We start from the raw sequence: 13280 nt of genomic DNA, 5'->3' as shown, positions 1-13280 counted from the left end.
AAATCTTACAAAACTAGAATATAAAACTTAGAAGGTAAAAACTCTAGTATAATCTGTACCGGTTTAAATATCGGATTTTTGCCGATTCCGATACCGATGCCGATGTGTCAATTTCGGCCGATTTCCATACATCTGTAATCGGCTTCGGCACATCCCTAGTTTTCACAGTTGTACATAGGGGGTGCTGAAGAAAATAAGAGGTGTGCAAGCAGCCCCTGCCCTTGACCCTATCTAATCGAGAAAGTGAAATATTTTCCATTGTTTATGAAGATTATGATGTTTATGAATGTTTTCCATTGTCTTTAGCTTGGAGATGTGTGTTGTTGTGAAATGAAGTACGTCTGTTACCTTACCGTGAAGCAGAACAGACCGAAGGTTTCGTGCAAGTGAATATACCATCCAACATGACATTCTGAAAACAGTGTTATAATTTTAGGCCCTTTGGTTAGGATTTGATAGCAATTTCCGATGTGTTCTTTCGCTATTTTAATGAGTAGCGTAATCCAGTCATGGATACATACAACAACGACTGGGGTTCATTGTGCATCCCACGTCGCCTTATATGGTTGGATGATCTCCCACCTCAAGTGAATGAGTGAGTAGCATCAGGAGGCCAGCAATCGGTAGGTAGGCCCGGGCCTCAATTGGCTGTTGCACCACAGGTCAAATATGATAATGGAAAAACTAGGCATGCAACATAAATTAAGAAATGGAATATTGTCAACAATATATGTTCAAAAAGGAAAAAAAAAGTAGTATTGTAGAGAAAAAAAACAACTTTTCCTGTGAAATGCACCGTGCAATAAAGACATAAATGTGAAGGAAAGGAACCCTACACGTTCTCGGTCAGAATTGGTGTGGTGTGATGAGCATCATGCTCCAGTTGTCTTTTACCTCCTAGCTACCCACTGATTAGAGGCTAAGTGAGCCCCAGAGCCATTTACTGCAGGGACCTAGTCGCAAACACGTAAACCCATCATCACACTACATATTATTCCAGTTCTATGTCGATCTTCATAAATCAAAAATATTTGGATAGTCTTGAATATAAATTCTAAAAAAAAGGACCTCTAAAGCTTACTGTCAACAGTTGGCCTAAAGGAATCATCTAGTCCCTCTGCTTGGTATGGCCTTTCATCAATATCATGCTTGGGGCTGACATCACTGTAGGTCTCGTATGAGCTACCAAATGGAGGAAGAGCCGCTCCAAAAGATGGATCAAGAGATAACCTGGAAAAAAAAATCTCATTAATTTAAATCTACATCTTAAAATATTATTATTATTTTAAAAAAAAGTGAATATGAGGAATGTGAGGGGGGACTCAAAAGTGAAGAGAAGAAGGGATCACAAACCTGAGCATACAATCATGTGACATAATTCAGTTTGCCACATATGTGACTTTATTGCTCCATTCATGTTCATGTTTCAAAATTCTTCGGGCAGATACGACAAATCATTCTCATCTCGTTTCAGGGAGGCTTAATATTAGTCTAATATTAGGCCACACGTCGGATGAAATATTTGACTCAAGTCACCTTGTGAAGGGTTGTGATAAAAAAAAATGAAAGTTTGTGGAATTTGGTCTCATGTGAAGCAGCTTGTGCAAAATGATCTGCGTATGTGCGAAACCATTCCCTTCAGCCACAGACTTCTAATTACAGACCGGAAAATGGGTTAAAAAATCCACCTTGAATAGCCCCTATGGCCCTCACAATAAACATTGCCCCATGCAAGAGCAGTAGCAGTATATAATACACATATAGATTATATTCAAAACATGTAAATTGATACATTAATTCTTCATATGCATTCATTCTGCTGTAAACTCTTATTATCCAAGTGACACATATACTGTAGCATGTTCCTTAGGTCTGAAAGCTCCCTTACAGCAGCATTATTCAACGAACAATCACGGCCTGGTACTGGTCCCTGGCATAAACTATATCTGTTCTCTAGAAATATATCATTTAATTTGTGCGGCAATTTTCATTTGAAAAAATATTTTGTAGTGGAAATATTCTGATTCAGCACTTACCAATCACCTTTTTTTAAAAAAAATAATTTACTGGTCTGTAGTCGCGCAAAGGTTGAGACCCACTGCCTTGGAGACAAGATCTGTCTCCATCTTCAGGGGTAGGTTATTACTAAGGGCATGCATATTTAGTTTCTGACGAAAAAACGAAATGACAAAAAAACACACTGCAGTGTTTTTCATGTTTTGTAAGGTGTGAGATGCATTTTGCTACCATGGTTTGTCACGATATAATGTGAAATGAACTACAAAATGCGAAATTTAGGGTTTATTTACCGATGAGACACCTTCAGGGGTCTGAATTATCCTGTAAGTTATGCAATTTATGGAAAATTGATTAATTCTGCTGTTAATATTGGAGTATCAAAAATTGACTCCTTTACACAGAAATAAACTTAATACTCTGGTAACTACATTAATATGCTATTAGAAGTGAAATGTTAATTTGTGTAATAAGTGAAATCTTTAAATCAAATTTAGGATTATATTAACAATTTTAAAACCAAAATGTCTTTTTATACACCACTTTTCATCCGATTTTTCACCGCTATAAAACCAAAATTTTATTTTATTTACTGCTTTTGAACCTGAAATTGACTGTTTTTGTACCGAAATTTTGCTTTTTTATTTACCAAAATTATGTGCCTCTAGTTATTATATCAATGCAATTGTGTTTTAGTTGTAGTGGATAAAAATCCAAAACAAGTTAACCTGAATCACAAACCACTGAGCAGTTACAAAGAGGGAAAAAATCCAGACAAACATGCGAGGCAAGAATGACATTGCAGCTCAGATCTCCATCAGCTCCAACCTGTTTCATATTCTCTGCAAATTTTTCTTCGATTTATACATGTTTTAAGTCTCTGGTTCTCATGATGATCCTAACGTGCAAATGTCGACAACTTCTATTCCCCACAAACTATCTTAAATTGAAATAACGCTGTATTTCATACAGATAAAATACTATCTGTGAACTTCTTTCGCCTAAGAATAAGGAAATTCTAAATAATTTGATGGTTTCAATGAAAATCAACATGCATCTCTTTCAAACTGTGTATGGCACTGAAGCTACAAGTCGCAACAACATTTTCAAGTCATATGCAAGATTTTGTGATGGCAGGGAGAGCACTGAAGACCATCCATGGTCAGGTGCATCAACAACAGCTGGAAACAAAGACAACATGCGAAAGTTGCTGACCTTCTCCGAACCATTCGCTGTCTCTGTCAGACTCACTGGCCTCCAAAAACCACTGCTCATCATATTTCAATGAATGATTTTAAGAAAAGCAACGCATGCACGTTCTTTGTCCCTCATTTGTTGTCAAATGACCAAAAAGATGCCAGAGTGGAGCAAATGTTTGGACAAAAAAATGAGATGCTGCACGTGACCATACACCTATTCTGCAGGCTTTACGTTGTTGACAAAATTGAAGCTGGCCATGAAAGAAGAACATCATGGTTCAACTGAGGACATCCAAAAACTTGAGAGACATCTCAAGAGGATTCTTGCGGAGGACTTTCAGGACTGCCACCTTTTCACTGGAACACACTGTGTACATCAAACCTGCAAAACAGCTATTGCATTCACAAATATGGAGAGTTCTATAATAATAAATAAAACTTACGATTCCTGAAACTTTCCCTGTTGTCGTCTCTTCCTTATAGCAGCTCCTAGTGGACTATTTGGCAGTTCCATAATTTTTTGGGCACATACACTCTGGTACGAAACCTTTCCTAGAAAGTAACCTATTGTTACAGCGAGCATAACCTTTGGTGTTGGACCCCACCGAGGATTTGGTTTCAGATATCCTGCAATTGCATAGTTTACCTTTAATATTACATTAATTCATAACTAGCACGAGAAACAATATGCTTAATTTTATCATAGTTAAGTTACTAAATATACAAATTGAAAACACTTTATACACAATTGCAAAAAATTGACACTATTATATCACTAAATTTAATAAATCTGTTCATGCCCAAAAACCACAGATTGCAAAAATAACGAAGCCACAGAACTACTTCCACATCTGAAAATGCATGGTGAGCTACCAAGTGAGGATTGATTTTTTGTGATGATTTCTCCGTTCATAAAAACTTTAAGATGTAGCGAAATAATTCTTTTAATAGATAGACAGATGTGGCAGTAAATACATTATGTTGCATTAAACTTTTATTTGCAAGATCTTCAACTTTAGAAAATTAGATATCTGGCATTTACCAGTGGTGTATTCTCTCATGTTATCTGGTTTACCTTAACTTTCTTTTTATGTACATATACCGTGCGTCCATTTCGATCTTCAGCCGAGAGATCGGGAGAAGCGTGGCAGGCGGCGCTGGTGGAGATGCCGACATTTGCGGCCTGTAATGCCTGCTTATTTTTATGGACATACGCAGACATTTATATAAATATTGCAAAACGTGCACTAACCTGTGTTATAAGAGTTGTACATACTGATATCCACCAAGTGCCAAGTGTGTAGACTTTCGGGGAGAATACGTTGAATAGCCTGAAACTTTCGTGCCTGTAGCTAAAGTCCTTCTGGGTCGGGCCGAGAACTTATCAGCCCCCTCGTAACGTGAACCTTGCGGCTGGCATTCCAATCCTCTCACTGACACAACACACATACACACTGCAATAACACAGACAAGTAACGGCAAGTAACCAATAATAACACTCCTGCGCACAGTACGAAATTAACATGCTCTTGGTTTACATCTGCTCGCCACTATATTCACAGCTCTGTCGCGAAGGAACAAAAAACTCGAACTCGGAGATTTCGGATTGCAAGGAAGCTCACGAACACCATTGACTTTTAACAGTTTCGTCTGCAGCGTAATCTTGATACAGTGTTGCACATTCGAAACCTTCAAACGATCCCCATCGGCACAAAACTCTTTCAAGGATATAAACTTAAGCAGGACGTTACTGGTCAAAACTATGATTAAAATGTTTTATTATCTGTGGCTCTTAACATCGTTTCTAAAGCGTATTTTTTGTGTATGTAAGGGCAGAACTTGGATGAATTACAGATGATAAATTATAACACAGTTTAGTGCTCGTTTTGCAATATTTATATAAATGTCTGCATATGTCCATAAAAATAAGCGGGCATTACAGGCCGCAAATGTCGGCATCTCCGTCAGCACCGCCCGCCACGCTTCTCCCGATCTCTTGGCTGAAGATCGAAATGGACGCACTGTACATAGAAATTGAAGGAAAATTTATCAGACTTCTGGTTTTGTTTTAACATATGCACTAATATTATATCTAATTAATATATAATAAATATATACAAGAAATAAGAATTGTTGTGGTAAACCACATCAAATTTTATGAAAATGCCAATGGCTTTTAGTAGTTCTTGAGGTATCAAAAAATGAATTTAGATAAATTGTCTGTTAAGCAGATCATGAAGATGTTCAATAGAATAAAACTTAAGTGTACAATATTCTACGTAAAGAAGAAAGCTGTGGAGAAACTTATTTAAAAAAAAATAACAAGAAAACTTCAGAAAACTGCAAAAGAAAATATTAATAAAATAGCATGGCAGTGGTTTGTTTGTGCCAGTGTGAAAAACCCTCACTTGTGGGGTTTTATGTTACAAGAATATGCTAAAAAAAGTTTCTCAAAAACTGGGTTAGACTGAATAAAAAGCATTTACATTTTTAGACATTACATCTGCATTAAACGGAAACAAGACTTCAGTGGAAAAATGTCCTGGTCCCTTACAATTCTGTTTGCGGCAGGTTTCAATGCATTAGTATTTCCCAAATGCATTCTATTTTTCTTTTGTGTTGCTCCTACCCAATGATAAACATGTTCATTCAGGAAAGGGTGAAAGAGACCACTACTGGCATAAAAGATGAATCTCTTGTTCTTAAAAGGCTATGAATATGTCATCAAATGTGCACGAGTATGAGCCTTGATGCATAAAATTTGTGTAAAGGTTATGCATCCAGCACTATTACCATTCTTGGCAATATATCAATTTCATCATCACTTTTAAAAATATTGATATAAAATGGCAGCACGAGGATATACAAACCTGACTTAACCCCGTAATAGGTGCCTATTCCTAGAAAGGTCCCTATCGGAAGGGAGCGCTGGTAGAAGCTTTCTTTATTGCATTGTCTAAGAACTCTCATCTCTTCTGCAGTAAACCGATAAGGCTAGAAGGAAATAGTATCCATGTATTAGTACCAACATGTTTTGTGAGGCTATATAACTTATGCAATTATGAGGTATTCTACAAATTTTATGTGGACTATCAGTTATGAGGTTCATAGTAATTTTTCAAGTTCACAACTTTTTATTCAAGAACATATCCACATGCCACAACTTGCGAAGTACACAATCATTCTTTACCAGTCAATGGAATTTTAGTTCCTTTTACATGAAAGTATCAGGATTCACAAAATATGCATAAAATGCACATTTTTTTTCTCTCATGCCTCATACTCAGTTTTATGGGACCGAAAGTAGAAAAAGTGGGGTATGTTTGAATATTCATCTACATTATACATAATCTGAATAACTAATATGTTATGAAAATGTTATTTTTTATAATACAAAATTTTGCTAGTCAAGATATGAAAAATTTCTATTTTTTCAAATTTGAATTATTTAATTTTATACTTTAGAATTAAATGCATTGTTATAGGTTTTGTCATAAGTTAACAATTTATTTGTTCTGTTACTACCCCTCACTTCACCCCCATAGAACTATGGCTATTATTTTAATGTTTCAGTGTGCTTGTATTTAGTGCACAACAATTTAATCAAATGACTGTTGGAAATGTTGAACATTTCATGAGGTTAGAAACCATACAAAAAAAAACGAAAAAAAAACTGAAAACGTACACTGATTCAAGAACATTGGAATGTTAAGAACGTTGTGGAGAATATTTACAATTTGGATACTCAAAGTGAAAACAGTTAAATTATTTGTGTGTAGGTTTCAAACACTGAACTATGTTCTGCTCCATCTGGAGGAAATTGCTTATTCATGCAAGATACTTCTTTAGGTTAAAAATAAAAGTGGTAATAGTTCCAAATGTGTAATGATTTTTGCAAGTTTTATGGAAGTATTAGTAAGAGTTTTAGAATACAGGAAACGTTTGTGGAAGTAAGTTTTAAGCTTGTAGAAACTAATTAGCATACTTAAAAATTCACTAGGTATTATTTACTGGAGAAATTATGATTTGAAAGTAGTTTACGGAGGCCAGCCGTTCTTGGTTTACAGTTATTGCAGATACAGATTCCCGATGTACTTTCATGCGAGGCTCAAAGGAGGTTTCATGTTTTAGACCATACGTCACATGATCAGGTGTTGGGAGCATTTATGAATGTTATTTTAATACTAAGAGCCCTAAACCTGACCTGCCTCCCCAACAATGAAAGAATTTAGGGACACAACACCCCTTTGCACCTTACAAAAAATACATATTAACAGGAGCAGTCCCTATCCAAGACGACAGCAAATAAAACTGATACTGGGTAACAAATATGCACATAGGAGTATAGAGAGGGGGATAACACTAGAACACACACACAGTAACTAATTACTAAGCCAATGAAGTATGTGTTCACAGACATACATAGAAATTGAACCATGTAAAAAATGCATGTGTACCATTATTAATTCAGAATTAAACACGTGGAACTTGGGCCAGAACAAATATTAAATGCATAACCAGAAGAAATCAGTAAGGAAATACTGAAGCATTTCAACTGAACCTGCCTAACTTACTACGCAAGTATTTTTGTGAGGTAATAATATTACACAAGGGGGAAAAGTGGGCATACTTATCACAAATGTATATACTTGTAAATAAAGAAGTTTCTATTCATATAAAAATGTAGAACTGGGCATAATCAAAATGTTTTAAAAATGGCAAGAAAAACCTTATGCAGCATTCATTTACTTCATAGCATGTCCATGTAATGAAGTCACAGGAGGTAGAACATAGATAATGCCAAGATACATATCAAAGTATTGCAAGTTGGGCCCTCATTTAACACAACTATAGGCTAACTGAAAAAAAAAAAAGTTTTGGGATAAATACCAAATGTTAATAGCCCTGTCAATACACATTTCATATCTACAGGACAGGAAGCATAACTCTGTTGCCTTCACACCATAGGTATAAATGACAGTATAGGGTGTGAACAAAAAAACAGCTAGGTCAGCAAATTGGCCCCTACCGCTACCAAGGGTTACTATACCCTAGATGAAAGGTTATAGTATATGCACATATTATGACTTTTCACATGCTCTTTGGATTAAAATATGTGTGACATGGGAAGCTTGTTTCTAGTTGTGTTTGTAGTGGTTCAGCACGGAAGAATTATACATTAGGAAGAGAGGAGGAAATGGTGGTGAATGCATACAAGTTTCCTGAGTTTGAATTTGGAGCAATTACAGAATACCGGAAGTATCTGCTTTCAAATTCGGCATCTCCCTAATTTTGGCATCCTAATCACGAATCTGCAGCTAATAATTGGTGGTCACGTCTAGAAAATGCAAAATAAGTAGAAATAAGGGGGTCCGTGAATGAAGTAAACACCGGTGATTTATGAAGGAAACAATATTTTTTTGCAATAATTAGCGTTCAAAAACTATGTTTATTGAATACCCTGAATTTTAACTATGCTTGCCTAACCTAACATAACCTTACATGAATGTATCGTGGGGCAAGTATGTTTTCCACATTTACTGAAGATGCCATATTGTCACATGTAAAGCAACGTTCCATGAAAAGGATAGTGAACTTCACTTGTTCACATCATCAAACATGGTGACCATATTAGTGTATCGACAATCATAGTGGTCAAGGTCACAATTAGTGAGTATACCAAATTTGAAAGCAATCAGAGACACTTCCGGTATTCTGTAATTATACCTTGAATTTAAAGTGAGTAGGTAACATGAAACATTTATTTCTGTAAGATTGGTTTCATTGACTTAATTTGCTTCTCCAAGAGATTTCTTAACTGTTTCTGATTATTATTTTTTTTACCCCATGTCATGTTACTAGTATTTTTGTTCATTCCTTTAAAAACTGAAATGCACATTGCAAAAACATCATGTCCAAATCTAGAGCTTACTTCAATGAAAAGACAGAAAACCACCTAAGTGCAGTGGCAATGGTGTTCAAGTGAGTAGCATCTAGTTATGGTAAGAGCACAGGGTTATGTCTGTACTCACATTCTCTAAATAAAAATAAACTTCTGAAGGTGATATTTTAATGTACAAAACTTAGTAACTTAAATAAGCAACTGACAAGTGAGGCCTTTATCAAACATTGGGTTTCCTGCCTTAATGTTTACACGTGACACTTTCAAGGGGCTACAATACGTGGACGTAAATCGGTAGAAATGTTGTAACAGAAAGTTTTATTATTGACCACACAGCTTTCATAAGTTTTGGTCTTTGGGTTTACTCTTTCATCCACTTCATAGAACTCGTTGACAGACTACAGTATCAAATTAACATACAATTTCAATAATGGATACATTTAGTGATTTTTTAGGTAACAGTTTAGTATATCGGAAACACATTTCTTCAATTTTACAGAAGAAACTACTTACGGAAATGAGTTTCTCCAACGTTTACAACATTCGTCAAGGTATTATCTTTCATAGTGGAATATATTTGATCGGGAAATCATGTATTTTTCAAGAGAAATATCTCACCGATGCACAATTGCCATTGCTTTCATTTGCTTGCCCTACGAGAACCGGATGCTCCGTACGTTTGATAAGGTAAGCCCCTGTCAGTGTTTCCAATACCTTTTGTTTTTTCACTATGCTTGCCTAACCTAACCTTATCAGAAATGGTTCGTGGGGCTATCCCTCAGCTACCCGTGCATAATGTACAATTTGTACACGTGACGAACACAATAGTAGGTATTTTTCGGTGAAGAAGGTTGGAAACACTGCATACCCACAACATGAGTCAAGATGTGCCTGCCATATTGTGTGTTACGGAAGCGAATAAAGGAATAAAAAAATCACTATGTGAAAAATTGTGTTTGTTTTAGTGTAAAAAGCATAATGACACCTCGAACTATGTTCCGCAATACACAATTTGTAAGTACGAACCATTCAAAACACAAAATATTCGATTTTAATGTGTTTCCGATATACTAAACTCTTACAATTTTTTATGCAAGTTGTTTGCCGACTGCTATTGTCCCTTGCACGTAACAATATCCACCAGAAAATGTAGGCAGTTAAGGAATTTAGATCCTCAAAACTCTACCTCTAACTCAAAATTGGATATGTAACCACTTTCGGTAACAGTTCATTATATCGGAGACACATTTAAATCGGACATTTCGTGTTTTGCATAGTTCGTACTTACCAACTGTGTATTGCGGAACATAGTTGAAAGTGCCATTATGCTTTTTACACGAAAACAAACCATTTTTCACATACAGTGATTTTTTTTATTCCTTACTTTGCTTCCGGAATACAAAATATGGCGGGCACATCTTGACTCATGTTGTGGGTATGCAGTGTTTAAACCTTCTTCACCAAAAAATACCTAGCCTACTATCGTGTTTGTCACCAGTGGAAATTATACATTATGCACGGGTAGTTGACGATAGCCTCGGTAGCTGATGGATAGCCCCACGAACCATCGACGGATAGCCCCACAAACCATTCACAGATAGCTCCACGAACCATTATGCACGGTAGCTGATGGATAGCCCCACGAACCATTTCCATACGGTTAGGTTAGGTTAGGTTTGGTTGGGTTAGGCAAGCATAGTACAAAAAAAAAGAGGAGTTTGAAAAACTGACAGTGGGTTACATCATCGAACGTGCGGAGCATACAGTTCACGTACGGGAAGCATGGCAATTGTGCGTCGGTGGGATATTTCTCTTGAAAAATATATGATTTGCCGGTCAAATAGATTCCACGATGAAGGAAAATACCTCCACGAACGTTGGAAAAACTCATTTCCGTACGTAGTTTCTTCTGTAAAAATGAAGAATGTGTCTCCGATATAACGAACTGTTACCCCACTTTCTACCAACGTAATTTCATTCGCGAAATATTTCATGGAAATTGCATAACTATGTAGTCATCGATTTACAGACAGGCTTTATGGCAGAACAAACTTCATGTAGCTTCCTCACAAGTAAGCATCTTGCATGTATACACATTTTAGCCTCCAGCTAACCGTTTGAGGAATTCTTCCATACTGATCTCCTGGTGCTTGTGTAGGTATTTGTCCTTGGCTGGAACCCGGTCCAGTTGATCCTGGAAATTCATTGCCACTCTGGTCAATCGTCGCCGCCATAACTGAATATCATGGTTGGTTGCCAGATTTTGTATATCAAACTTTTCCCCCTCTCACCCTATGAACACTGAATTGCTCACGGACAAACTTTTCGGGTGGCTCCTTGCTTGTTCGTCATTTGGCTACCCTAAGCTTTACAATGGAGCGCAATGCAGTGCGATATTCAAACGGGGGAGAGGGGCTGGATTTTATATCGCCCAAAATTGCCTCAGTTTTCCCCAGAAAAGGATATCAGAAGACATAATATTAATTCTGCATATATCTCACTCGCTCTTGAGGTCTTCCCCATGGCGAAGTGGTAACGTCATCGCCTTGTAATCAAGAGCAGGCTAGGTTTATCGTTTTGGATGGACCAAAATGTCAGAAAAATCTCGATCAAATCATTAAGAAAATTAACAACATTATGTATATGTGTATATATATATATATATATATATATATATATATGTATGATAGAGAGAATGAGAGACAGACAGACGTTGTTAATTAAAATCAACTCTCATATACACACGCAGGCCACTCACCATCGTACGCAGGATGTTTTTCCGGCGGGAAGGGGGGGTAGAATGGACATTTCCACTTTGACATGAAAAACGTTTTAAATCCATTCATTTTATGAATAAGGCTCGGAAGTTGATGAAAAATCAATTTTTTTCTAAGCCTTGAAAACAATGCTAAATCTATATCAGTCCTTTTCCCATAAGTTAGAAACAGAAAACATTGTTCATATTTTGCATTTATCGGCCTTTTTGGGTTTTAGGTCATTTTTCAGTATTTTTTGCGGTCTTTATTGCATTTTCTTAATTTTTTAGGTTTATTTTTCGTCTCTGTTTCGTGAATATTAAATGCATTTACTGGCATAATTTAGGTATTTATTTTTCCTCCAGCACTTAAGTATTTTATTTGTGTGAAGCCATGGACGTCCGCAGGATTTTTTCCAGGGAGGGGCAAGGAAGGTATTTTTTTCCAGGGGGGGCCAAACAAGGCACATTTCCTCCAAAAAGTGTTGTTCTCTAAAAAAAACATTGCTTAAATTTGAATGTATGATGTTCATGCAATAATTAACACATATTATTGTGGCTAAAATGAAATTATATGTGTGAAATACATCATTTTTGGTTGACTTTCATTTTCCAGGGGGGGGGCCACGGCCCCCCCTTCCGGACGCCCATGTGTGAAGCCTACTTTGAGGTTCCTCGCTGGCCACTATAATCGCTTTAATCTTTGGTTTTAGTCACAATATAAAAAAATATAATCTAATGTACACGAAATTGGAATACAACTGTATTTTCAGACATTAACCGACTACTGTGTATTGTGTAAGACCCACTCTGAAAGGAGGTGAATGACTTGAAATAAAAAAAAAGAGAACTTCATTAGCACTTAATTGCTTCAGATAGTTTAAAACACCAAACAACGGGTTTTGTCTAATTATTCAACTATCTGTTGTAATTTATGAAAAATCAAGCTTTCGTTTTAAGATCAAAAATTATTTTAGGTCATTTTTAAAAATAATTTTAAGGTCATTCTATGGCTATTTTAAAAGATCTTTTAGGTCGTCAACCTCCGAGCAATGACATCATTACAGTAAGGGCTGAATTGAACGTACACTTCTTTTTTTTTTTTTTTTGGATAGGGTCTAAAGTAGACAGAAGAAATTTAAGATTGTGTCTTACCAACACAAATGACAAAAAAACAAGTGTCAGGCAAGCCTGTTTCACTAAATTTTAAACAAATCATTTTAACCCCAATAATAAAATTCAAATATATTTTCAAATATATATATATATTAAACTTAATAATAAAAATAAAGTAAAATTTGAGCAAAAGTTGCTTTTCCTTTTATGCCAGAATTTGTACATATATCGTGATTTACGAAATACCTCAATGGTTCGAAAGAAGTAGGCTACCTGGAAATTCTCCTACAAT

At 36.1% G+C, this 13280-nt stretch overlaps 1 protein-coding gene across 6 annotated transcripts in view; it reads right to left on the bottom strand.

Moving 5' to 3' along the window:
* LOC145982743 (OCIA domain-containing protein 1-like) overlaps window positions 1-13280 on the bottom strand; it is a 25435-nt gene extending 12155 nt beyond the window's left edge. For 2 of the 6 annotated variants that reach the window (XM_083116111.1, XM_083116110.1), the window contains exons 1-4: window positions 11232-11552; window positions 6086-6209; window positions 3659-3842; window positions 1082-1230 (exon numbers count right to left, since the gene is read on the bottom strand). In XM_083116111.1, coding sequence (XP_082972237.1) covers window positions 1082-1230; window positions 3659-3842; window positions 6086-6209; window positions 11232-11351 — 577 coding nt within the window. In that variant the 5' untranslated portion in view covers window positions 11352-11552. Of the gene's footprint in view, window positions 1-1081; window positions 1231-3658; window positions 3843-6085; window positions 6210-11187; window positions 11553-13261 lie in introns of those variants that run through there. The other 4 variants (XM_083116109.1, XM_083116108.1, XM_083116113.1 and 1 more) reach the window with 3 other exon arrangements.

This window comes from Lepisma saccharinum, unplaced genomic scaffold (genome assembly GCF_977018435.1).
Source record: "Lepisma saccharinum unplaced genomic scaffold, izLepSacc3.1 HAP1_SCAFFOLD_384, whole genome shotgun sequence".
Lineage (NCBI taxonomy): Eukaryota > Metazoa > Arthropoda > Insecta > Zygentoma > Lepismatidae > Lepisma > Lepisma saccharinum.
Note: the sequence above shows the minus strand (reverse complement) of the source record. Positions and strands in the feature narration are given on the sequence as shown.